The 25,183-nt window shown below is 37.8% G+C and overlaps 1 protein-coding gene across 5 annotated transcripts in view; it reads right to left on the bottom strand.

The window, feature by feature from the left end:
* The window catches only part of MOV10L1 (Mov10 like RNA helicase 1), a 179,531-nt gene that overhangs the window by 15,469 nt on the left and 138,879 nt on the right, over window positions 1-25,183 (bottom strand). For all 5 annotated transcript variants that reach the window (XM_077169223.1, XM_077169224.1, XM_077169225.1 and 2 more), the window contains one exon: window positions 15,336-15,485. In XM_077169223.1, the coding sequence (XP_077025338.1) occupies window positions 15,336-15,485 (150 nt within the window). The remainder of the gene's footprint in view (window positions 1-15,335; window positions 15,486-25,183) is intronic.

The raw sequence follows: 25,183 nt of genomic DNA, 5'->3' as shown, positions 1-25,183 counted from the left end.
GGCAGAGCGATGAAATATTTAAAGTGCTAAAAGAAAACAATTGCCATCAAGAATTGTAATATCTGGAAAAACTGTCCATTTTTTGGGAGACATTACAACATTTCCTGATAAACAAAAGCTGAGTGAATTAATCACCAGTAGACCTGACATAAAAGCAATGCTAAAGAGAGTTCTTTAGACTGAAAGGAAAGGACTCCAGACAATGGATTAAAATGGCATAAAGAAATAAAGTCACCTGGTAAAGGTAACCATATGAGAGTTACAATTTACAGTATTGCACTATTATTATTATCCTTTGATATGTAATTCCACTTTTACTTCTTAAAGATTCTAAAATGCAAATGCATAAAGAGTAATGATAAACCCATGATTGTGGATTATTATAGAATGTATTTTGTAACAAGCACAACAAAAAGGCGAGAGAATGGAAGACTATAAGAACAATGTATGTATGAATATTCTGTGGAAGTTAAATTAGTAACAAATCAAATGGGATTGTGATAGATTTAAGCCTCATAGTGAATACAAAGAAAACATATTCAGAAAGAAATAAGAAGGAACTCAAAATGGCACAGTAAAAAAAAAAGAAGAAAGTAAGCATTAATGGAAGAACTGAGGGATAAAAGGTTTTAAGACTTACAAAGAACAAACAGCAAAATAGGAGGAAAAAACTCATACATATCAGTAGTTACTTTAAATGTAAATGGATTAGGGTACACAGATGGTTCAGTGGTTAGAATGCTCGCCTGCCATGGGGAGCCTCAGGTTCAATTCCCAGCCCATACATCTCCACAAAAAATGTAAATGGATTAAACTCTCCAGTCAAAAGGCAGAGTCTGGCAGAATGAATCAAAAAAGCATGACCCAACTATATGGTGTTTACAAGAGACTCTTCTTAAATTCAAAGACATTAGTAAGTTGCCATATATAGAACACTTTACCCAACAGTAGTAGAACCCACATTCTTCTTTAGCGGACATATGTCATTCTCCAGATAGCCCATATGTTAAGTCAATATACAAGTCTCAATAAATTAAAAAATATTTAAATCACAGAATGTACCTTCTCCAACTAAAATGGAATGAAGCTAGAAATCAATAACAGAGGGAGAATTATAGTATTCACAAATATTTGGAAATTAATGCACTCTAACAACTGTTAGGTCAAAGAAGAAATCATAAGGGAAATTAGGAAATATCTCGAGGCAAATGAAAAAGAAAACACAACATACCCAAATTTATGGTGTAAGGCAAAGGCAGTGCTGAGAGGAAAACTTATACCTCCAAATGCCAGCATCAAAAAAGAAGAAAGATCTCAAAGTAGAGACCTAACCTCACAACTGGATGATCTAGAGAGGGAACAGCAAACTAAACCCAATGTGAACTGAAGGAAGGAAATAACAAAGATTAGAAAAGAGATAAATGAAATAGAGAATAGGAATACAATAGAGAGAACTGACACAACCAAAAGTTGTTTTTTTGAAAAGATCAATAAAACCAACAAACTTTAGGCTAAACTAAGAAAAAAGAGAAAAATACAAACAATTAAAATCAGAAATAAAAGGGGAACATTACTACCAACAGCACTGAAATAAAATGAACTTCAAAAGGATACTATATATATATAACTATGTAGTAACAAATGAGATAAACCTAGATGAGATGGAAATTTCTAGAAACACACAAACTACTGAAATTTCTAGAAACAAACTACCAATACTGACTCAAGAAAAAACAGAAGATTTCAACAGACCAATAACTAGTAAGGAGATTGAACTGGCAATGAAAAACTTCTTAACAAAGAAAAGCTCAGGACCTGAAGGCTTACTGAATTCTACCAAATATTTCAAGAAAAATTAAATCATTTCTGCTGAAACTCTTCAAAAATTTGAGGATCCCTCCTTAATTCATTCTATGAGGCCAACATCACCCTCATATCAAGTCAGATAACAATATCAGAAGAAATTAAAGTTACAGACTCATATCTCTTATGAATATAGATGCAAAAAATCCTCAACAGTGTATCAGCAAACTGAATCCAACAAACATATTAAAAGAGTTGTGCACTATGACCAAGTGGAATTTTACACCAGGTATGTGAAGGTGATTCTATGTAAGAAAATCAACGAATGTAATACAACACACATTAACAGAATGAAGAAAAAACACCACATGTTCATTCTCAATTGATGCAGAAAACGCATTCGACAAAAACCAGCACCCCTTCTTGATAAATACACTTAGAAAACTAGGAATAGAAGGAAACTTCCTCAATATGATAAAGGCATATATGAAAAACCCAGCTGATATCATACTCGATGATGAAAGAAAGCTTTACCTCTGAGATCAGGAATGACACAAGGATGCTCACTGTCACCACTGTTATTCAACACTTAACCAGAAGTTCTAGCAAGAGTAATCAGACAAGAAAAAGAAATTAAAGGCATCCAAATTGGAAAGGAAGAAGTAAAACTTTCCCTCTTTGCAGATGACATGATCCTGTACATAGAAAACCCTGAAAAATCCACAATAAAGCTATTAGTGCTCATAAACAAACTCAGCAAAGTGGTGTAGCACACGATCAACACACAAAAACACTAGTAATGAACAATCTGAAGAGGATACAAAGAAAAATAAATCCATTTACAATAGCAACTACAAGAATCAATATCTAGGAATCAATTTAATAAAGGATATACACTGAAAATTATAAAACGTTATTGAAAGAAATCAAAGAACAGTCAAATAAATGGAAGGATATTCTTTGTTCATGGAATGGAAGTTAAATATTATTAAGATGTTAATTCTACCTGTTCTAGTTTGCTAGCTGCCGGAATGCAATATACCAGAAACGGAATGGCTTTTAAAAGGGAGAATTTAATGAGTTGCTGGTTTACAGTTCTAAGGCTGAGAAAATGTCCCAATTATAACAAGTCTATAGAAATATCCAATCAAAGGCATCCAGGGAAAGAAACCTTGGTTCAAGAAGGCCGATGAAGTTCAGGGTTTCTCTGTCAAGTCAGAAGGCACATGGTGAACACACTCACAGTTTCTCTCTCAGATGGAAGGGCACATGGCAAGCGAGGCGTCATCTGCGAACTTTCTCTCCTGGCTTCCGGTTTCGTGAAGCTCCCCCAGGAGGTGTTTTCCTTCTTCATCTCCAAAGGTCACTGGTTCGTGGACTCTCTGCTTCGTGGTACTGCAGCATTATCTGCTCTCTCTGAATCTCGCATTCTCCAAAATGTTTCCTCTTTTATAGGACTTCAGAAACTAATCAAGACCCACTCAAATGGGTGGAGACATGTCATCCCCTAATCCAGTTTAACAACTATTCTTTTTTATTTTTTATTTTTTTATTTTTAATTAAAAAATTTTTTTTATTAATTAAAGAAAAAAAAAGAAATTAACCCAACATTTAGAAATCATTCCATTCTACATATGCAATCAGTAATTCTTAACATCATCACATAGATGCATGGTCATCATTTCTTAGTACATTTGCATCGATTCAGAAAAAGAACTAGCAAAACAACAGAAAAAGATATAGAATGTTAATATAGAGAAAAAAATAAAAAAATAATAATAGTAAAAAAAAGGAAAAAGAAAAAAAGGACAAACAAACAGACAGACCAAAAAAAAAAAAAAAAACCTATAGCTCAGATGCAGCTTCATTCAGTGTTTTAACATGATTACTTTACAATTAGATATTATTGTGCTGTCCATTTTTGAGTTTTTGTATCTAGTCCTGCTGCACAGTCTGTATCCCTTCAGCTCCAATTACCCATTATCTTACCCTGTTTCTAACTCCTGCTGGACTCTGTTACCAATGACATATTCCAAGTTTATTCTCGAATGTCCGTTCACATCAGTGGGACCATACAGTATTTGCCCTTTAGTTTTTGGCTAGACTCACTCAGCATAATGTTCTCTAGGTCCATCCATGTTATTACATGCTTCATAAGTTTATTCCGTCTTAAAGCTGCATAATATTCCATCGTATGTATATACCACAGTTTGTTTAGCCACTCGTCTGTTGATGGACATTTTGGCTGTTTCCATCTCTTTGCAATTGTAAATAACGCTGCTGTAAACATTGGTGTGCAAATGTCCGTTTGTGTCTTTGCCCTTAAGTCCTTTGAGGAGATACCTAGCAATGGTATTGCTGGGTCGTATGGCAATTCTATATTCAGCTTTTTGAGGAACCGCCAAACTGCCTTCCACAGTGGTTGCACCATTTGACATTCCCACCAAAAGTGGATAAGTGTGCCTCTTTCTCCGCATCCTCTCCAGCACTTGTCATTTTCTGTTTTGTTGATAATGGCCATTCTGGTGGGTGTGAGATGATATCTCATTGTGGTTTTGATTTGCATTTCTCTAATGGCCAGGGACATTGAGCATCTCTTCATGTGCCTTTTGGTCATTTGTATTTCCTCCTCTGAGAGGTGTCTATTAAGTCTTTTTCCCATTTTGTAATTGGGTTGGCTGTCTTTTTGTTGTTGAGTTGAACAATCTCTATAAATTCTGGATACTAGACCTTTATCTGATATGTCATTTCCAAATATTGATTCCCATTGTGTAGGCTGTCTTTCTACTTTCTTGATGAAGTTCTTTGATGCACAAAAGTGTTTAATTTTGAGGAGTTCCCATTTATTTATTTCCTTCTTCAGCGTTCTTGCTTTAGGTTTAAGGTTCATAAAACTGCCTCCAATTGTAAGATTCATAAGATATCTCCCTACATTTTCCTCTAACTGTTTTATGGTCTTAGATCTAATGTTTAGATCTTTGATCCATTTTGAGTTAACTTTTGTGTAGGGTGTGAGATATGGGTCTTCTTTCATTCTTTTGCATATGAATATCCAGTTCTCTAGGCACCATTTGTTGAAGAGACTGTTCTGTCCCAGGTGAGTTGGCTTGACTGCCTTATCAAAGATCAAATGTCCATAGATGAGAGGGTCTATATCTGAGCACTCTATTCGATTCCATTGGTCGATATATCTATCTTTATGCCAATACCATGCTGTTTTGACCACTGTGGCTTCATAATATGCCTTAAAGTCAGGCAGTGCAAGACCTCCAGCTTCGTTTTTTTCCCTCAAGATGTTTTTAGCAATTTGGGGCACCCTGTCCTTCCAGATAAATTTGCTTATTGGTTTTTCTATTTCTGAAAAATAAGTTGTTGGGATTTTGATTGGTATTGCATTGAATCTGTAAATCAATTTAGGTAGGATTGACATCTTAACTATATTTAGTCTTCCAATCCATGAACACGGTATGCCCTTCCATCTATTTAGGTCTTCTGTGATTTCTTTTAGCAGTTTTTTGTAGTTTTCTTTATATAGGTTTTTTGTCTCTTTAGTTAAATTTATTCCTAGGTATTTTATTCTTTTAGTTGCAATTGTAAATGGGATTTGTTTCTTGATTTCCCCCTCCGCTTGTTCATTGCTAGTGTATAGAAATGCTACAGATTTTTGAATGTTGATCTTGTAACCTGCTACTTTGCTGTACTCATTTATTAGCTCTAGTAGTTTTGTTGTGGATTTCTCTGGGTTTTCGACGTATAGTATCATATCGTCTGCAAACAGTGATAGTTTTACTTCTTCCTTTCCAATTTTGATGCCTTGTATTTCTTTTTCTTGTCTAATTGCTCTGGCTAGAACCTCCAACACAATGTTGAATAATAGTGGTGATAGTGGACATCCTTGTCTTGTTCCTGATCTTAGGGGGAAAGTTTTCAATTTTTTCCCATTGAGGATGATATCAGCTGTGGGTTTTTCATATATTCCCTCTATCATTTTAAGGAAGTTCCCCTGTACTCCTATCTTTTGAAGTGTTTTCAACAGGAAAGGATGTTGAATCTTGTCAAATGCCTTCTCTGCATCAATTGAGATGATCATGTGATTTTTCTGCTTTGATTTGTTGATAAGGTGTATTACATTAATTGATTTTCTTATGTTGAACCATCCTTGCATACCTGGGATGAATCCTACTTGGTCATGATGTATAATTCTTTTAATGTGTTGTTGGATACGATTTGCTAGAATTTTATTGAGGATTTTTGCATCTATATTCATTAGAGAGATTGGTCTGTAGTTTTCTTTTTTTGTAATATCTTTGCCTGGTTTTGGTATGAGGGTGATGTTGGCTTTATAGAATGAATTAGGTAGTTTTCCCTCCACTTTGATTTTTTTGAAGAGTTTGAGGAGGGTTGGTACTAATTCTTTCTGGAATGCTTGATAGAATTCACATGTGAAGCCGTCTGGTCCTGGACTTTTCTTTTTAGGAAGCTTTTGAATGACTAATTCAATTTCTTGACTTGTGATTGGTTTGTTGAGGTCATCTATTTCTTCTTGAGTCAAAGTCGGTTGTTCATGTCTTTCCAGGAACCCGTCCATTTCATCTAAATTGTTGTATTTATTAGAGTAAAGTTGTTCATAGTATCCTGTTATTACCTCCTTTATTTCTGTGAGGTCAGTAGTTATGTCTCCTCTTCCATTTCTGATCTTATTTATTTGCATCCTCTCTCTTCTTCTTTTTGTCAATCTTGCTAATGGCCCATCAATCTTATTGATTTTCTCATAGAACCAACTTCTGGCCTTATTGACTTTCTCTATTGTTTTCATGTTTTCAATTTCATTTATTTCTGCTCTAATCTTTGTTATTTCTTTCCTTTTGCTTGCTTTGGGATTAGTTTGCTGTTCTTTCTCCAGTTCTTCCAAGTGGACAGTTAATTCCTGATTTTTTACCTTTTCTTCTTTACTGATATAGGCATTTAGGGCAATAAAGTTTCCTCTTAGCACTGCCTTTGCTGCATCCCATAAGTTTTGATATGTTGTGTTTTCGTTTTCATTCGCCTCGAGGTATTTACTAATTTCTCTTGCAATTTCTCCTTTGACCCACTCGTTGTTTAAGAGTGTGTTGTTGAGCCTCCACGTATTTGTGAATTTTCTGGCACTCCGCCTATTATTGACTTCCAACTTCATTCCTTTATGATCCGAGAAAGTGTTGTGTATGATTTCAATCTTTTTAAATTTGTTAAGACTTGCTTTGTGACCCAGCATATGGTCTATCTTTGAGAATGATCCATGAGCACTTGAGAAAAAGGTGTATCCTGCTGTTGTGGGATGTAATGTCCTATAAATGTCTGTTAAGTCTAGCTCCTTTATAGTAATATTCAGATTCTCTATTTCTTTATTGATCCTCTGTCTAGATGTTCTGTCCATTGATGAGAGTGGGGAATTGAAGTCTCCAACTATTATGGTAGATGTGCCTATTTCCCTTTTCAGTGTTTGCAGTGTATTCCTCACGTATTTAGGGGCATTCCGGTTCGGTGCATAAATATTTATGATTGTTATGTCTTCTTGTTTAATTGTTCCTTTTATTAGTAGATAGTGTCCTTCTTTGTCTCTTTTAACTGTTTTACATTTGAAGTGTAATTTGTTGGATATTAGTATAGCTACTCCTGCTTTTTTCTGGTTGTTATTTGCATGAAATATCTTTTCCCAACCTTTCACTTTCAACCATGTTTATCTTTGGGTCTAAGATGTGTTTCCTGTAGACAGCATATAGAAGGATCCTGTTTTTTAATCCACTCTGCCAGTCTATGTCTTCTGATTGGGGAATTCAGTCCATTAACATTCAGTGTTATTACTGTTTGGATAATATTTGTCTCTACCATTTTGTCTTTTGTATTATGTACATCATATCTGATTTTCCTTCTTTCTGCACTCTTCTTCATACCTCTCTCTTCTGTCTTTTTGTATCTGACTCTAGTGCTCCCTTTAGTATTTCTTGCAGAGCTGGTCTCTTGGTCACAAATTCTCTCAGTGATTTTTTGTCTGAGAATGTTCAATTTCTCCCTCATTTTTGAAGGACAATTTTGCTGGATATAGAAGTCTTTGTTGGCAGTTTTTCTCTTTTAATAATTTAAATATATCATCCCACTGTCTTCTAGCTTCCATGGTTTCTGCTGAGAAATCTACACATAGTCTTATTGGGTTTCCCTTGTATGTGATGGATTATTTTTCTCTTGCTGCTTTCAAGATCCTCTCTTTCGCTTTGACCTCTGACATTCTAACTAGTAAGTGTCTTGGAGAACGCCTATTTGGGTCTATTCTCTTTGGGGTGCGCTGCACTTCTTGGATCTGTAATTTTCGGTCTTTCATAAGAGTTGGGAAATTTTCAGTGATAATTTCTTCCATTAGTTTTTCTCCTCCTTTTCCCTTCTCTTCTCCTTCTGGGACACCAACAACACGTATATTTGTGTGCTTCATATTGTCCTTCAGTTCCCTGATCCCCTGTTCAAATTTTTCCATTCTTTTCTCTATAGTTTCTGTTTCTTTTTGGAATTCAGATATTCCATCCTCCAAATCACTAATTCTATCTTCTGTCTCTTTAAATCTATCATTGTAGGTATCCATTGTTTTTTCCATCTTTTCTACTTTATCCTTCACTTCCATAAGTTCTGTGATTTGTTTTTTCAGTTTTTCTATTTCTTCTTTTTGTTCAGCCCATGTCTTCTTCATGTCCTCCCTCAATTTATCGATTTCGTTTTTGAAGAGGTTTTCCATTTCTGTTCGTATATTCAGCATTAGTTGTCTCAGCTCCTGTATCTCATTTGAACTACTGGTTTGTTCCTTTGACTGGGCCATATTTTCAATTTTCTGAGCGTGATCCGTTATCTTCTGCTGGCGTCTGGGCATTTAGTCAGATTTCCCTGGGTGTTGGACCCAACAGGTTGAAAGATTTTTCTGTGAAATCTCTGGGTTCTGTTTTTCTTATCCTGCCCAGTAGGTGGCGCTCGTGGCACTCGTTTGTCTGTGGGTCCCACCAGTAAAACGTGCTGTGGTTCCTTTAACTTTGGAAAACTCTCGCCGTGCGGGAGGTTCGCCAGCCGAAGCGGCTTGGAAGAGTGCTAGCCGGCCCAGGGATCCGAACTCAGGGAGGGTCGCCGGCCGCCGCAGCCCGGGAGAGCACCCATCCGAATCTCCTAGCTGGCCTGAGGCGCCAAGTGTGGCGGGAGGGCGCCAGCCGCCGCAGCCCGGGAGAGTGCACCGTTCCCAGCCGGACCAGGAAGCCACATGTTTGGAAGGGACCCCGGTCACCATGCTCCACGGCCTGGGTATCTCTGATCCAATTTTCCCCTTGGTCCGGGGGGCCGCGCGTGTGGGGGGCGCGCCAGCCGCCGCAGCTTCAGGGGACCGTCTGTCCAATCCTCCCAGCTGGCCCGGGAAAGAGGAAGGGAGGGACTCCAGCCGCTTGCCACCCCGGCCCGGGGAAGCCCGCGCCCCTCGACGATCTCACCGGAGCGGGTTCTCCCAGCCAGTCAGCCGTTCCAGAATGGGGTACGCTGTCTTCTTGATCTCTGTCATGGCTCCGGGAGCTGTTCTGTATCGTTTCTACTCCCCTAGTAGCTGTTCTGGAGGAGGAACTAAGACCCGCGCGTCTTACTAAGCCGCCATCTTCTCCGGAAGTCCTTAACAACTATTCTTAACTAAATCACATCAACCAGGGAGATGATCTCATTACATTTTCAAACATACAGTATTGAATAGATTATTCTACCTTTATGAAATGGGATTTATATTAAAACATGGTTTTTTTTAGGGGGCATACTTCCTTTCAAAGCAGCGTACTACCCAAAACAATTTATATATTCAGTGCAGTCCCAATAAAAATCACAACACCCTTCTTTGCAGAAACCAGAAAGGCAATAATCACATTTATAAGGAAGGGTATGAGGCCCCAAATAGCTAAATCTATCTTAAAAAGGAAAAACAAACCTGGAGGACTCACACTTTCTGATCTTCAAACTTATTACAAAGATGCAGTAATCAAAACAGCATGGAACTGGCACAGGATGAGACATATAGACTAATGGAATGTAACTGAAAGTTCAAAAATAAAGCTTTACATCTATGTCCAAATGATATTTGACAACAGTGTCAAGTCCGCTGAATTGGGAAAGAAAGGTCTCTTTAACAAATGGTATTAGGAAAACTGGACATCCAGAAGAATGAGGGCAGATCCCTATACCTAATACCACAGACAAACATGAACTCAAAATGGATCAAAGACCTAAATATATGAACCAAAACTATGAAAGTCCGATACAAAACCATAGGAAAACATCTTCAGCACCAATGGTCTCTTAGACTTTACACACCAATAGCATGAGCAACAAAAGGAAAAATAGATAAATGGAATCACTGCAAAATTAAAAACTTTTATGCAAAAAAGGACTTTATCATGAAAGTAAAAAGAGAGCCTACAGAATAGGAGAAAATATTTTGACACCACATGTCTGATAAGGGTTTAATATCAAGAGTACAAAAATAAATCCTGCAACTCTATAACCAGAAGACAAACAATCCAATTAAACAATGGGCAGGAAAAAAAAATGGGCAGAAGACTTGAACAGACATTTCTCCAAAGAAGACATACAAATGGACAAAAAGCACATGTAGAGATGATCAACATCATCACACATTAGGGAGATACAAATCAAAACCATAATGAGATGCCATTTCACAACCACCAGAATGGCTATTAATAAAACCAGAAATAAGTGTTGTAGGGATATGGAGAAACCATAACACTTGTTCATTGTTAGTGGGAATGTAAAGAACTGCAGCTGCCTTGGAAGACAGTTTGGTTGGTTCCTCAGAAAGTTAAGTGTGGAATTACCACATGACCTGAAAATCTTTTGGGTATAAACCCAAAATAAGTGAAAGCAGGGACTCAGGTATTTGTACACCGATGTTCACAGCGGTATTATTCACAATTGCCAAAAGGTGGAAGCCACCCATGTGTCCATTAGTCTATGGTTGTGAAACAGCCATATAATGTAATTCAGTCATAAAAAGGAATGGAGTTCTGATACATGTGACAATATGGATGAGTTTTGAAGATGGCATGATGAGTGAAATAAGTTAGACAGGAAAGGACAAATACTGTATATCTCACTGACAGGCAATTCTTAGAATACGAAAATTCATTGAGTCACAAACTCGGGTGGGATAGGGAATGGGATGTTAATGCTTAATTGGTACACAGTTTCTAGCTGGGGCAGTGGAAAAGATTTGGAAAACGTATGGTGGTGATTATGGTGCAATATTGTGAATGTAATTAACAGCACTGAATTATATATATCTGAATGTGGTTAAAAGGAAAATTTTAGTTGTATATGGTTCTAGAGTAACTAGGACATAAACCAAAGGACATAAAACACAAACAGTGAATTTTTATGCAAGGTATGGACAATAGCACAATTTTAATCTTTCCCCAATTTTAACAAAGGTATCCCACTAATGCAAAGTTCTAGTAATAGAGAAAACTGTGTATGAAGGGAGTTGTATGGGAAGTCTGAATTTTGGGCATGTTTTTTCTGTAATCTTACAACTTCTCTAATAAAAAGAAGTGTGAAAAAATTAAAAAGAATAAAAAAAAATTAAACTGAGCAGAGAAACTGTCACATTCTACAGAGGAGAGAGACTTCATAGGTTTAACACTGGCAAGTTACTAAATAAACAAACAAGTAAAAATAAAACAGCAACAATAATAATCTTTGGCAGGGGGGTAGGGAGATTGGGAATCCTGAGTTCTTATAATATATCACCTAAAAAGTCCAATTTCAACAAAAGAGTATGATTCTTACAAAGAATCAGAAAGTACGACCCATACTCAGAAGATAAAAGCATAATAGAAACTGTCTCTCAGTGTTTTCAGGTGTTGGATTTAGCAGACTTTAAAGAGGGTACTATAAACATGTCCCAAGAACTAGAGAGAACCATGTTAAAATAATTCAAGGACAGTTTAACAATGAATTGACAGAGATACCCACTAACGGAGAAATTATTAAAGAAAGAAACTGTGGGGGGTGCAAGTGTAGTTCAGTGGTAGAACTGTCACCTGCCATGCGGGAGACCTGGGTTGATTCCTAGTCTATGCGCTTCCCTCAAAAAACAAACAAGCAAAACAAACAAAAAATAAACAATAATTCAACAAATGGTGCTGCAATAACAGGATACGCATATGGAAAAATAATGAAATGCGACCCTGCCATACAACACACACAAAAAAAAAGAAGAAGAAGAAGAATCTGTCCCAGTCTGAAGTTATTATGTACCTGAGAAATGCCATGTTCCTTAACCATCATTCAATATTGCTGGGTGGGATCTTTTGTCTCCGCTGAGATCTGACCCACCCAACTGTATGTGTGTGTGTGTGGGGTAACTTCTCATTAGATGGTTTCCATGGAGATGTGTCTTATCCATTCAAGGTGGGGTTTCTTACTGGAGCCCTTTAAGAAGGAACCATTTGGAAAAAGCTTCAGAGCTGAGAGTCACCAGAACCAACAGAGCCCATACAGCCAGAAAACTCTGGAGATGCAGAAGGAAAATGGCCCCAGGGAAGCCTTATGATATGAGGAGAGAAAGCTAGCAGATATCACCATGTGCCCTCCCAGACGAGACAGAAATCCTGAACTTCATTGGTCTTTCTTGAATCAAGGTTCCTTTCCCTAGATGCCTTAGTTTGCACATTTTCATGGCCTTAGAACTGTAGACCTGCAACTTAATAAATTCCCCTTTTTAAAAGCCAGTCCATCTCTGGTATATTGCATTCCGGCAGCTTACAAACTAATTCAGATTTTGGTGCTGGAGAAGTGGGATGCTGTTGTGGTTTGCAAATACCAAACATATTGAAACAGTTTTTTAAATAGATAAGGGGAGTATACTGGAAGAGTTGTGAGGAGCTTGATAGAGAAGGCCTAGTATGTTCTGAAGAGACTGTTGGTAGAAATGTAGACTCTAAAGATACCTCTGATGAGGCCTCAGACAGAAATGATACATGTGTTACTGCAAACTGGAAGGAAAAAAGCCCAGGGAAGCCTTCTGAATTGAGGACAGAAAGCTAGCAGACATCACCATGTGCTGTCCCAGCTAAGTGACAAATCCAGAACTTCACACTGGCCTTTTCTTTGGAGTTAAGGTATCTCTTTCTCTGGATGCCTTAATTTGGACATTTTCATAGCCTTAGAACTGTAAACTTGCAACTTAATAAATTCCCTTTTAAAAGCCATTCTGTTTCTGGTACATTGCATTCCAGCATCTTACAAACTAAAATAGAACCAGATATGAAGTACAATGATTAAACTAAAAATTTCACAAGAGGAGCTCAAGAGTAGAGTTAAGATGGCAGAGGAAAAATAATTACGAACTTAAAGATAGATCAATAGAAATCAACCAAGCTGAAGAACAGAGAGAAAAAGGATTGATAAAAATGGGCAAAGTCAGAGACCTGTGGTATGCCCTCATATTTCCGAGCACATCTATAGGGGAGTTTAAAAGGAGAGGAGAAAGAAAATGTGTCAAAAAGACATTTTAAGAAATAATGGATGAAAATGTCCTAAATTTGCTGAAAAACATTTATGTACAGATCCAAGAAGGTCAATAAATCCTAAGTAGGATAAATGCAAAGAAAACTACATGTAGACACATCATAGAAAACTATTAAAAGATAAAGGCAATGAGAAATTTGGAAGCACCAGGAGAAAACAATTCATCACAAAGGGAGACTCACAGTCTGATTAACGACCAACTCCTCACCTCCAACAGTGGAGCCTGAGAACAGATTCAAAGAGCAGAAGGAAAAAAATCTATCAACTATGAATTTTATAGCCAGCCAAACCATCCTTCAAAATAGAAGGTGTAAAAAAGATATTCCCAAGTAAACACTAAAATAACTGGTTTGTACCAGGCTTGCTTTACAAAGAAATACCAAAAGAAGTCCTTTAGCCTGAAAGGAAATGATATCACATAGTAACTTTTTAACCCCAAAAGCCAAGATTAATTTTTTCACTCATTGCCAACTGTAAGGATTTCTTATAATATTTACCATGTGAAGAGCAATACAAACAGTTAACTCATGACCATAGTTAATGGTACAATTTTAAAAACATGCTTTCATCAGTTGTAACAAATGTTGCATACTAATGCAAAGTGTTAACAAAAGGTTGGTATATGGGAACCTTGTATTTTAATCACGAAAAAAAGTAATGAGAATTCAAGTAAAAAATGGGTCACTTGGTTGGAAAGGCTAAAACTAAAATTTGGAAAATTAATCATAATCAGAAGTAAAGCTCAAAAAAAAAAAGTAAAGCTCAAATAAGTGATGGTCTTGAATATGTTTTAATTCAGAGAGTCTCAGCACCCAATCATCTAGGTATGTAAAAACAGAAGGGATAATAATTCTACAGCTTCTTTTGGAGGGAGTGTAATCATTGTATTAATAAGTCTGGTTTAGCAATATGGCAACTGGTCTAAAACATAATGGTTAAGAAAGAGGGCTAGGGCGGGCCACGGTGGCACAGCAGGTGGAGTTCTCGCCTGCCATGTTGGAGTCCCGGGTTTGATTCCCAGTGCCTGCCCATGTAATAAATAAATAAATAAATAAATAAATAAATAAATAAATAAATAAAAAGAAAGAGGGCTAGGGGTTTGAATTTTGGTCTACACACCAAATAGATGTGTGATGACTGGCAAATTACTTATCTTCTTGAAGCCTCTGTGATTTCTTCTTTATCAGTGGAAGGATTAAGTCCTCACCACTCAAGTCTTGTCCCAATTTCAGACAAGAGAAGATGTTTTTGAGGGGCTCAGCAGTGTACATGGCCTATCACTATGTCCTCAAGAAATGCCACCTATTACCATCACCATCCATGTGCCTCGTCTTCTATTTTGGATGGCAGGAGGTTGCCCTCATGCTTTGTTTGGAGGTCTGTACACCATAGGGACAAATAAAACCTTGATGCAGGCACCCCACCACCACTTGAGAGCAACTATTAAACTGTGTGGGGAGTTTCTGGTTGTCAAAACAAGTGGAGTACGTTATGGGACTTAGCATCTGGGACCAGGGATGCTAAAGTATCCTATTATCATGCAAAAAGGTATACCAGAAAAGAATTGTCCTGTCCAAAAGAACAATAGTGCCACCTTTAAGAAACACGAGTTTAGTAGGTCTGGGGTTGGCCAACTTTTTCTTACAGGGCCAAATGACAAATATTTTAAACTTCGTGGGCCAAGAGGCAAAATCAAGGATATGTGGGGCCTCATATAAACATTCAAAACATAAAAAACATATTGGGCTCAGAAGCAGCTGGCAGGATCTGGCCTGTGGCTTCATACTTTGCTGACCTCTGACTTAGAGCAGCACTTCAAACACCTGCAGCCATTTAACATGCACTCATTCCTGCTAACCAGTCAGCATGAAACTACAGGAGCCAAGGAAGCAGGCTGCAGCAGTTTCAAAACAAGGATCTCTGTGAAGTCAGACCTGTACCTGCTTCCGGTAGGGTGTGATCACACCTATGTCACTCGCCAACACCTGACTCGAGATGCTCCTGGCAAGTAGGCAGCAGTAACGCATGACTTGAACAGCTTCAGCAGGATTGAACCACGATGGACTTCTTCCTTCACGTGCTTCATTGCCCTAAGTGAATTGGGAGAGAAGAGACAGGTACAACAATTCACAAAACCTTCACTTACTCAACAAATGCCTATAAAAGGCCTATAAACAAGGAACTGAAGCAGGTGTGGGGAATATAGCGATGAGTAATAAGAGAGATATCCTTATTCTAATGCCAAACTTACATTCTAGAGCAGAGAAGACTAACATTAAGGGTGAATCCATTATAACTGTGTTAAGTGCTACAAAGAAGGATTAATTTCAAGAGGATATAATTTGGAGACTGATAATATAGAAGTCGGAAGGTCAGAGAAGAATTTCTTTATGGAGATGAGGCTTAAGCTGACTATGGAGGACATGCAGGAGTAACCTGGCAAAGAGCTCAGGATACATGGAGGGGAGAGCATGTGTAGGGGCCCAAGCCCAGAGAACACATGTGACAGCAAACACCATGACCCAGAAGAGTCAGGGAGGACCAGCCTGTGGTCAGTGATGGAGGCTGCAGCAAGACTATTCAACAGGCCAAGTGGGCCCTGTCATCTTCTCAGGTTCTCATCATTCCACCCTGTCTCAATGCATGTTCTTTCTCTTTTAGCCAGCCCATCTTATACATCTAGAGCAGCTCTTTCTCTCCCCTCATGGATCACTCCTACTAGAGAATAGAAAACAGTAAAATCTCTCATCTTGAAAAACTCTTCCTTAAAGACTAATGGGATGGAGGACTGTGGGGAGATGGTGGTGTAAGAAGCCCCAGGACTCAGTCCTTCCACAAAAACAACTATCGAACTAGCAGGAGCTGTCTGAATAAACTATTTTGGAACTAGTAATAAACACGGTGCAGCATCCAGGAAGGGCTGGAGGAAGAGGCTGGTAAGCTGTAGTACACAGTGGTAAGTTTCATCCTCCATGCAGTGGCTACCATCTGAAATCTCCAGTCATGTGGCCAGCAGCACTGAAAACAGCAGCTTGGGCTTCTGATGCAGCTTGCTGGTCAGAGCGGGCTGTAAGGACCTGGGCCTCTAGAATCTGGGTGTGAGTGGTCTGATTGCTGATCACTGCTTCTGATCAGCTACTTCACATCTCTGGAGCACAAGCAATTTTATGACCACCATCCCAACCTTCCTCAGCCAAAAGCAGCAGAGGAGTCTCAAAGAGGCAGAACCTATTTTTATTTTTCTCTCTCCATTCCCTGTTTAGGAGAAAAAACAGTTTGGAAAAGTCACAGTCTGGAAGCTCCAGTCCTCAAAAACAAAACAAAGCAAAAAACTAGCAATCCCAGAGAAGAGGGAGAATTGGACTTCCAGAGTTATAACATAATAATCAGAATGTCTGGTTCTCAACAAAAAATTACAAAACACACTAAGAAACAGGATAGCATGATTCATTCACAGCAAAAAAAAAAAAATAATTCCTCAGAAACCATCCCTGAGGGAGCTCATACATTGGAACTATTAGTCAAAGACTTTATTTTAAATCAACTGTCAAATTTGTTCATTGAGCTAAAGGAATACACAGACAAAAAAACTAAAGGAAATTAGGGAATCTCTGAACAAAGTTAAAACACGGAAATTATAAAAGGAACCAAACAGAAATCTTGGAGCTGCAAAGTACAGTAATTTAGATGAAAAAAAAATCATTAGATGGATTCAACAGCAGATGTGAATAGGGAGAAGAAAGGATAAGCGACCCTGAAGACAAGATAATTGAAATTATTCAGTTTGAGCAGAAACAAAAATAATGAAGAAAAATGAATAGAGTCTGAGGGACCCCAGGACACCAGCAAGTGTACTAACATACACACCATTTGAAGTATTTGACGAATGGTTAAAAAGTTTTTGGGTTAAAAACTTCCCAAATCTGATTAAAGACATGAAAATACACATCCAGGTGCTCAATGAACTCTGAGCAGGAGAAAGACTAAGAGATCTATACAGTCAAATGAAATTGTCAAAATCCAAAGACAAAGAAAAGATTTTGAAAGAAGAAAGAAAGATTACTTAGCACATATAAGGGATCCCCGAGAGATCGAGAGAGGACTTCTCATCAGGAGCCACGGAAGGCATAAGACAGCAGGATGCCATAGTTTAAGTCCTTAAAGAAAAAAAACTCTGAACCAGTAATTATATATCCAGCAAAATCACTCTTCAAAAATGAAGGAGAAATTAAGACACTTACATATAAACAAAAGGTTAACAAGTTCATTGCCAAAAGATCCATCCTTCAAGAAATACAAAGGGGAGTTGTACAGGCTGAAACAAAAGGACACTAGAGAGTAACTCAAAGCCATAAAATGCAATAAAGAATACTGATAAATGTAACTACATAGGTAAATATAAAATCACTTACTATTGCTGTTTTGGTTTGTAACTGCTTTCCCCCACCACTTAACAGGCAAATGTATAAAATAAATTTAAAATCCATGTTAACAGGCATACAATGTATAAAGAAGTAATCTAAGCCAATAACAGTGGAAAGATGGAGGGATGGAGATATTTGGAGTACAGAGTTTGTAAACTACTGAAACTAGGTTGGTACTAATTGAATTAGGTTGTTATTTAGTTTAAGATGTGTGCTGGTTTGAGAGGATGTATGTACCCTAGAAAAACCATGTTTTAATTCTAATCCCATTTTCTAAAGGCAGCCGTTTCTTCTAATCCCTATTCAGTACTGTATGTTTGAAACTTTAATTAGATCATCTCCCTGGAGATATGATTCAATCAAGAGTGGTTGTGAAAGTGGATGAGTTGGAGACGTGTCTCCAACCATTCTAGGGAGGTCTTGATTACTTTACTGGAATCCTTTAAAAGAGGAAGCATTTTGGAGAAAATGAGAGATTTTGAGAGAGCAGAACGACATAGACACTAGAAGCACAGAGTACCAGCAAGCAACCTTTGGAGATGAAGAAGGAAAATGCTTTCTGGGGAGCTTCATGAAACAGGAAGCCAGAAGAAAAAGCTAGCAGATGCCGCTGTGTTCACCACGTGCCTTTCCAGATGAGAGAGAAACCCTGTGTTTGCTAAGTGCCTTTTCACTTGAGAGAGAAACCCTGAACTTCATAGACCTTCTTGAACCAAGGTATCTTTCCAAGTATGCCTTTCATTGGACATTTCTATAGAGTTGCTTTAATTGGGACATTAACTCAGCCTTAGAACTGTAAACTAGCAACTTATTAAATTCCCCTTTTTAAAAGCCATTCCATTTCTGGTATATTGCATTCTGGCAGCTAGCAAACTAGAATAAGATATTAATTGTATGTACAAAGATAACCACTAAGAAAGTAACTAAAAACGGAAAAAAACGATGGAAGAAGGGAACCAAAATGGTACATTACAAAAAAGCAACTAAATACAAAAAGGAGCAGTAATGGAGTAACTGAGGAACAACAACAACAAAAGGTCAATAAGGAAATAGAGGACTTGAACAATACTATTAAACAGTCAGACCTAATGGACACATATAGAGTACTCCACCCAACAACAGCAGAATATACATTTTTCTCAAGTGCACATGGAAAGAACATTTTTTGGCAGAGACCATGTTAGACCACAAATCAAATCTTTTTTTTAAAAAATTTTTATTGATACAACAATATATAAGCACATACATTCTTTTTGTTTTCTTGTCTTACTTTTTAATTTTTTTTAAACACAACAACATAAAAAAATGAACATTCTTGAGTATACTATAGGGGGTGTGGCCAAGATGGCACCTTAGCAATGTGCACATTTTAGTTCGTCCTCCAGAACAACTACTAAATAACCAGAAACAATACAGAACTGCTCCTGGAGGCACATCAGTGACGGGACACATAGCGTACCCAAATCTGGACCAGCTGGACGGGCTGTGAGCCTCCCCAGAACCGTGAGTTCCCCAAGCCACTGTGGCCGGAGACCGGTGACCGGCGCCCCTCCCCCACAGGCTGCTTCCCCGGGGGAAAGGAAAAAGACTTTACCAGCAACAGCGGCTGAGTCCAACCAAACACCAATTGTGGCATTAATTAACAAATTCTGACTACTAAAAATAGGTCCCCAGCTCAGGTGAACCTGGTCAAGGCAGAGGTCGCTCATTGGGCTCACAGAAAAAGAGGAAAGGGGAGGAAACAGAGGTTTTTGTGGCTGCGTTTCTACAGAGGCTTGGCTGCCTCTGGATTCAGCGGCGGGACTTCTCAGGCTGCAACTGCCCCAGGCATAGGCAGAAACGGACTGCCTTCAGGGTTGTCTCCCTCCTGTGCCTTCCCCAGGGGAGGTGCGAAGCCCAACTCAGGTGGAAACCCTCCCTCAAGGAATTCAGACCCCAGGGCTTGGCAATTTGAAGCCATTAAAACCAGCCTACAACCTCTCCTCTGTTTCCACCACATCCCCAACAGGGAGAATCTTCCAAAGTTAAAGGTGCCGCAACATCTTATGCTCGTGGGACCTGCAGGGAGACAAGCGCCACATATTGGGCAGGATAAGAAAAACAGAGGCCAGAGAATTCACAGGAAAGTGTTTTAACCTGCTGGGTCTTACTCTCAGGGAAAACTGACGCAGGTGACTCCTTCCCCCTGATAATCAGGAGGCCAGTTTAGTCTGGGAAAACCGGCTGGAGTCTATAATACCTACATAGACCTTCCTAAGGGTGGGGAGGGAAAAGGCACCATACAAGCAGGACAAGAAACAAGAAAACAAGAACTGAAAAATTATTCTCTGTTAAACAAAACCTAAGCTAGAGGTCCAGAAAAAGCTGAACTGAAGGTCAAAGAACAGATAGACAACAAATTCATCTAGCAAGAAAACACTAGGTAAGAGAAGTGAAAGCAATCTTCAGAATAAACTAATTAAGGTAATTAAATGTCTACACACCAGCAAAAAATAAATCACGCCAGGAAAATCGAAGATATGGCCTAGTCAAAGGAACAAAGCAATAGTTCAAATGAGATACAAGAGCTGAAACAATTAATTCAGAATATACAAACAGACATGGAAAACCTCATCAAAAAACAAATCAATGAATTGAGGGAGGATATGAAGAACGCAAGGAAAGAACAAAGAGAAGAAATGGCAAGTCTGAAGAAACAAATCACAGAACTTATGGGAATGAAAGGCACAGTAGAAGAGATGAAAAAAACAATGGAAACCTACAATGGTAGATTTCGAGAGACAGAGGTTAGGATTAGTGAACTGGAGGACGGATCATCTGAAATCCGACAAGAAACAGAAACTATAGGGAAGAAAATGATAAAATATGAGCAGGGACTCAAGGAATTGAATGATAATATGAAGCGCACAAATATACATCTTATGGGTGTCTCAGAAGGAGAAGAGAAGGGAAAAGGAGGAGAAAAACTAATGGAAGAAATTATCACTGAAAATTTCCCACCTCTTATGAAAGACCTAAAATTACAGATCCAAGAAGTACAGTGTACCCCAAAGAAAACAGATCCAAACAGATGTTCTCCAAGACACTTACATGTCAGAATTTCAGAGGTCAAAGAGAAAGAGAGGATCTTCAAAGCAGCAAGAGAAAAGCAATCCATCACATACAAGGGAAACCCAGTAAGACTATGTGTAGAATTCTCAGCAGAAACCATGGAGGCGAGAAGATAGTGGGATGATATATTTAAATTACTAAAAGAGAAAAACTGCCAACCAAGAATTCTATACCCAGCAAAATTGTCGTTCAAAAATGAGGGGGAGCCCCGAATTGCTAAAAACATCTTGAGGAAAACAAACGAAGCTGGAGGTCTTGTGCTGCCTGACTTTAAGGCATATTATGAAGCCACAGTGGTCAAAACAGCATGGTATTGGCATAAAGATAGATATATCGACCAATGGAATCGAATAGAGTGCTCAGATATAGACCCTCTCATCTATGGACATTTGATCTTTGATAAGGCAGTCAAGCCAACTCACCTGGGACAGAACAGTCTCTTCAATAAATGGTGCCTAGAGAACTGGATATCCATATGCAAAAGAATGAAAGAAGACCCATATCTCATACCCTATACAAAAGTTAACTCAAAATGGATCAAAGATCTAAACATTAGGTCTAAGACCATAAAACAGTTAGAGGAAAATGTAGGGAGATATCTTACGAAACTTACAATTGGAGGCGGTTTTATGGACCTTAAACCTAAAGCAAGAGCATTGAAGAAGGAAATAAATAAATGGGAGCTCCTCAAAATTAAACACTTTTGTGCATCAAAGAACTTCATCAAGAAAGTAGAAAGACAGCCTACACAATGGGAGATAATATTTGGAAATGACATATCAGATAAAGGTCTAGTATCCAGAATTTATAAAGAGATTGTTCAACTCAACAACAAAAAACAGCCAACCCAATTACAAAATGGGAAAAAGACTTGAACAGACACCTACCAGAAGAGGAAATACAAATGGCCAAAAGGCACATGAAGAGATGCTCAATGTCCCTGGCCATTAGAGAAATGCAAATTAAAACCACAATGAGATATCATCTCACACCCACCAGAATGGCCATTATCAACAAAACAGAAAATGACAAGTGCTGGAGAGGATGCGGAGAAAGAGGCACACTTATCCACTGTTGGTGGGAATGTCAAATGGTGCAACCACTGTGGAAGGCAGTTTGGCGGTTCCTCAAAAAGCTGAATATAGAATTGCCATATGACCCAGCAATACCATTGCTGGGTATCTACTCAAAGGACTTAAGGGCAAAGACACAAACGGACATTTGCACACCAATGTTTATAGCAGCATTATTTACAATTGCAAAGAGATGGAAACAGCCAAAATGTCCATCAACAGAAGAATGGCTAAATAAACTGTGGTATATACATACGATGGAATATTATGCAGCTTTAAGACAGGATAAACTTATGAAGCATGTAATAACATGGATGGACCTAGAGAACATTATGCTGAGTGAGTCCAGCCAAAAACTAAAGGACAAATACTGTATGGTCCCACTGATGTGAACAGACATTCGAGAATAAACTTGGAATATGTCATTGGTAACAGAGTCCAGCAGGAGTTAGAAACAGGGTAAGATAATGGGTAATTGGAGCTGAAGAGATACAGACTGTGTAACAGGACTACATACAAAAACTCAAAAATGGACAGCACAATAATACCTAATTGTAAAGTAATCATGTTAAAACACTGAATGAAGCTGCATCTGAGCTATAGGTTTTTTTTTTTTTTTTTTTTTTTACTATTATTATTACTTTTATTTCTTTTATCTATATTAACATTCTATATCTTTGTCTGGTGTGTCGCTAGTTCTTCTAAACCAATGCAAATATACTAAGAAATGATGATCATGCATCTATGTGATGATGTTAAGAATTACTGATTGCATATGTAGAATGGTATGATTTCTAAATGTTGGGTTAATTTCTTTTTTTTTCCATTAATTAATAAAAAAAAAATGAGGGGGAAATGAAAACATTTTCAGACAAAAAATCACTGAGAGAATTTGTGACCAAGAGACCAGCTCTGCAAGAAATACTAAAGGGAGCACTAGAGACAGATACGAAAACACGAAAGAAAGAGGTGTGGAGAAGAGTGTAGAAAGAAGGAAAATTAGATATGACATATAAAATCCAAAAGGCAAAATGGTAGAAGAAAGTACTACCCGTACAGTAATAACATTAAATGTTAATGGGCTGAACTCCCCAATCAAAAGACATAGACTAGCAGAATGGATTAAAAAACAGGATACTTCTATATGCTGTCTACAGGAAACACATCTTAGACCCAAAGATAAACATAGGTTGAAAGTGAAAGGTTGGGAAAAGATATTTCATGCAAATAACAACCAAAAAAGAGCAGGAGTAGCTATACTAATATCCAACAAATTAGACTTCAAATGTAAAACAGTTAAAAGAGACAAAGAAGGATACTATGTACTAATAAAAGGAACAATTCAACATGAAGACATAACAATCATAAATATTTATTCACCGAACCAGAATGTCCCAAAATACATGAGGCAAACCCTGAAAACACTGAAAAGGGAAAGAGACACATCTACCATAATAGTTGGAGACTTCAATTTCCCACTCTCATCAATGGACAGAACATCTAGACAGAGGATCAGTAAAGAAACAGAGAACTTGAATATTACAATAAATGAGCTAGACTTAACAGACATTTATAGGACATTACACCCCACAACAGCAGGATACACCTTTTTCTCAAGTGCTCATGGATCATTCTCAAAGATAGACCATATGCTGGGTCACAAAGCAAGTCTCAACAAATTTAAAAAGACTGAAATCCTATAAAACACTTTCTCAGATCATAAAGGAATGAAGTTGGAAATCAATAATAGGCAGAGCGCCAGAAAATTCACAAATATGTGGAGGCTCAACAACACACTCTCAAACAACCAGTGGGTCAAGGAAGAAATTACAAGAGAAATCAGTAAATATCTCGAGGCAAATGAAAATGAAAACACAACATATCAAAACTTAGGGGATGCAGCAAAGGCAGTGCTAAGAGGGAAATTTATTGCCCTAAATGACTATATCAAAAAAGAAGAAAGGTCAAAAATCGTGGAATTAACTGTTTACTTGGAAGAAGTAGAGAAAGAACAGCAAACTAACCCCAAAGCAAGCATAAGGAAAGAAATAATGAAGATTAGAGCAGAAATAAATGAAACTGAGAACATGAAAACAATTGAGAAAAATCAATAAAACCAGAAGCTGGTTTTATGAGAAAATCAATAAGATTGATGGGCCCTTAGCAAGATTGACAAAAAGAAGAAGAGAGAGGATGCAAATAAATAAGATCAGAAATGGAAGAGGAGACATAACCACTGACCCCACAGAAATAAAGGAGGTAATAACAGGATACTATGAACAACTTTATGCTAATAAATAGAACAATGTAGATGAAATGGACAACTTCCTAGAAAGGCATGAACCAACTTTGACTCGAGAAGAAATAGACGACCTCAACAAACCAATCACAAGTAAAGAAATTGAATCAGTCATTAAAAAGCTGCCCAAAAAGAAAAGTCCAGGACCAGATGGCTTCACATGTGAATTCTACCAAACATTCCAGAAAGAATTAGTACCAACCCTCCTCAAACTCTTCAAAAAAATTGAAGTAGAGGGAAAGCTACCTAATTCATTCTATGAAGCCAACATCACCCTCATACCAAAACCAGACAAATATTACAAAAAAAGAAAACTACAGACCAATCTCTCTAATGAATATAGATGCAAAAATCCTCAACAAAATTCTAGCAAATCGAATCCAGCAACACATTAAAAGAATTATACATCATGACCAAGTAGGATTCATCCCAGGTATGCAAGGATGGTTCAACATAAGAAAATCAATTAATATAATACATCATATCAACAAATCAAAGCAGAAACATCACATGGTCATCTCAATTGATGCAGAGAAGGCATTTGACAAGATTCAACATCCTTTCCTGTTGAAAACACTTCAAAGGTAGGAATACAAGGGAACTTCCTTAAAATGATAAAGAGAATATATGAAAAACCCACAGCTAATATCATCCTCAATGGGGAAAAACTGAAAAGTTTCCCCCTAAGATCAGGAACAAGACAAGGATGTCCACTGTCACCACTGTTATTCAACACTGTGTTGGAAGTTCTAGCCAGAGCAATTAGACAAGAAAAAGAAATACAAGGCATCAGAATTGGAAAGGAAGAGGTAAAACTCTCACTGTTTGCAGATGATATGATACTATATGTCGAAAACCCTGAAAAATCCACAGCAAAACTA

Source organism: Tamandua tetradactyla, chromosome 7, assembly GCF_023851605.1.
Source record: "Tamandua tetradactyla isolate mTamTet1 chromosome 7, mTamTet1.pri, whole genome shotgun sequence".
Classification (NCBI taxonomy): Eukaryota; Metazoa; Chordata; class Mammalia; order Pilosa; family Myrmecophagidae; genus Tamandua; species Tamandua tetradactyla.
The sequence above is the reverse complement of the archived record's forward strand: the minus strand, read 5'-3'. Positions and strand labels throughout refer to the sequence as shown.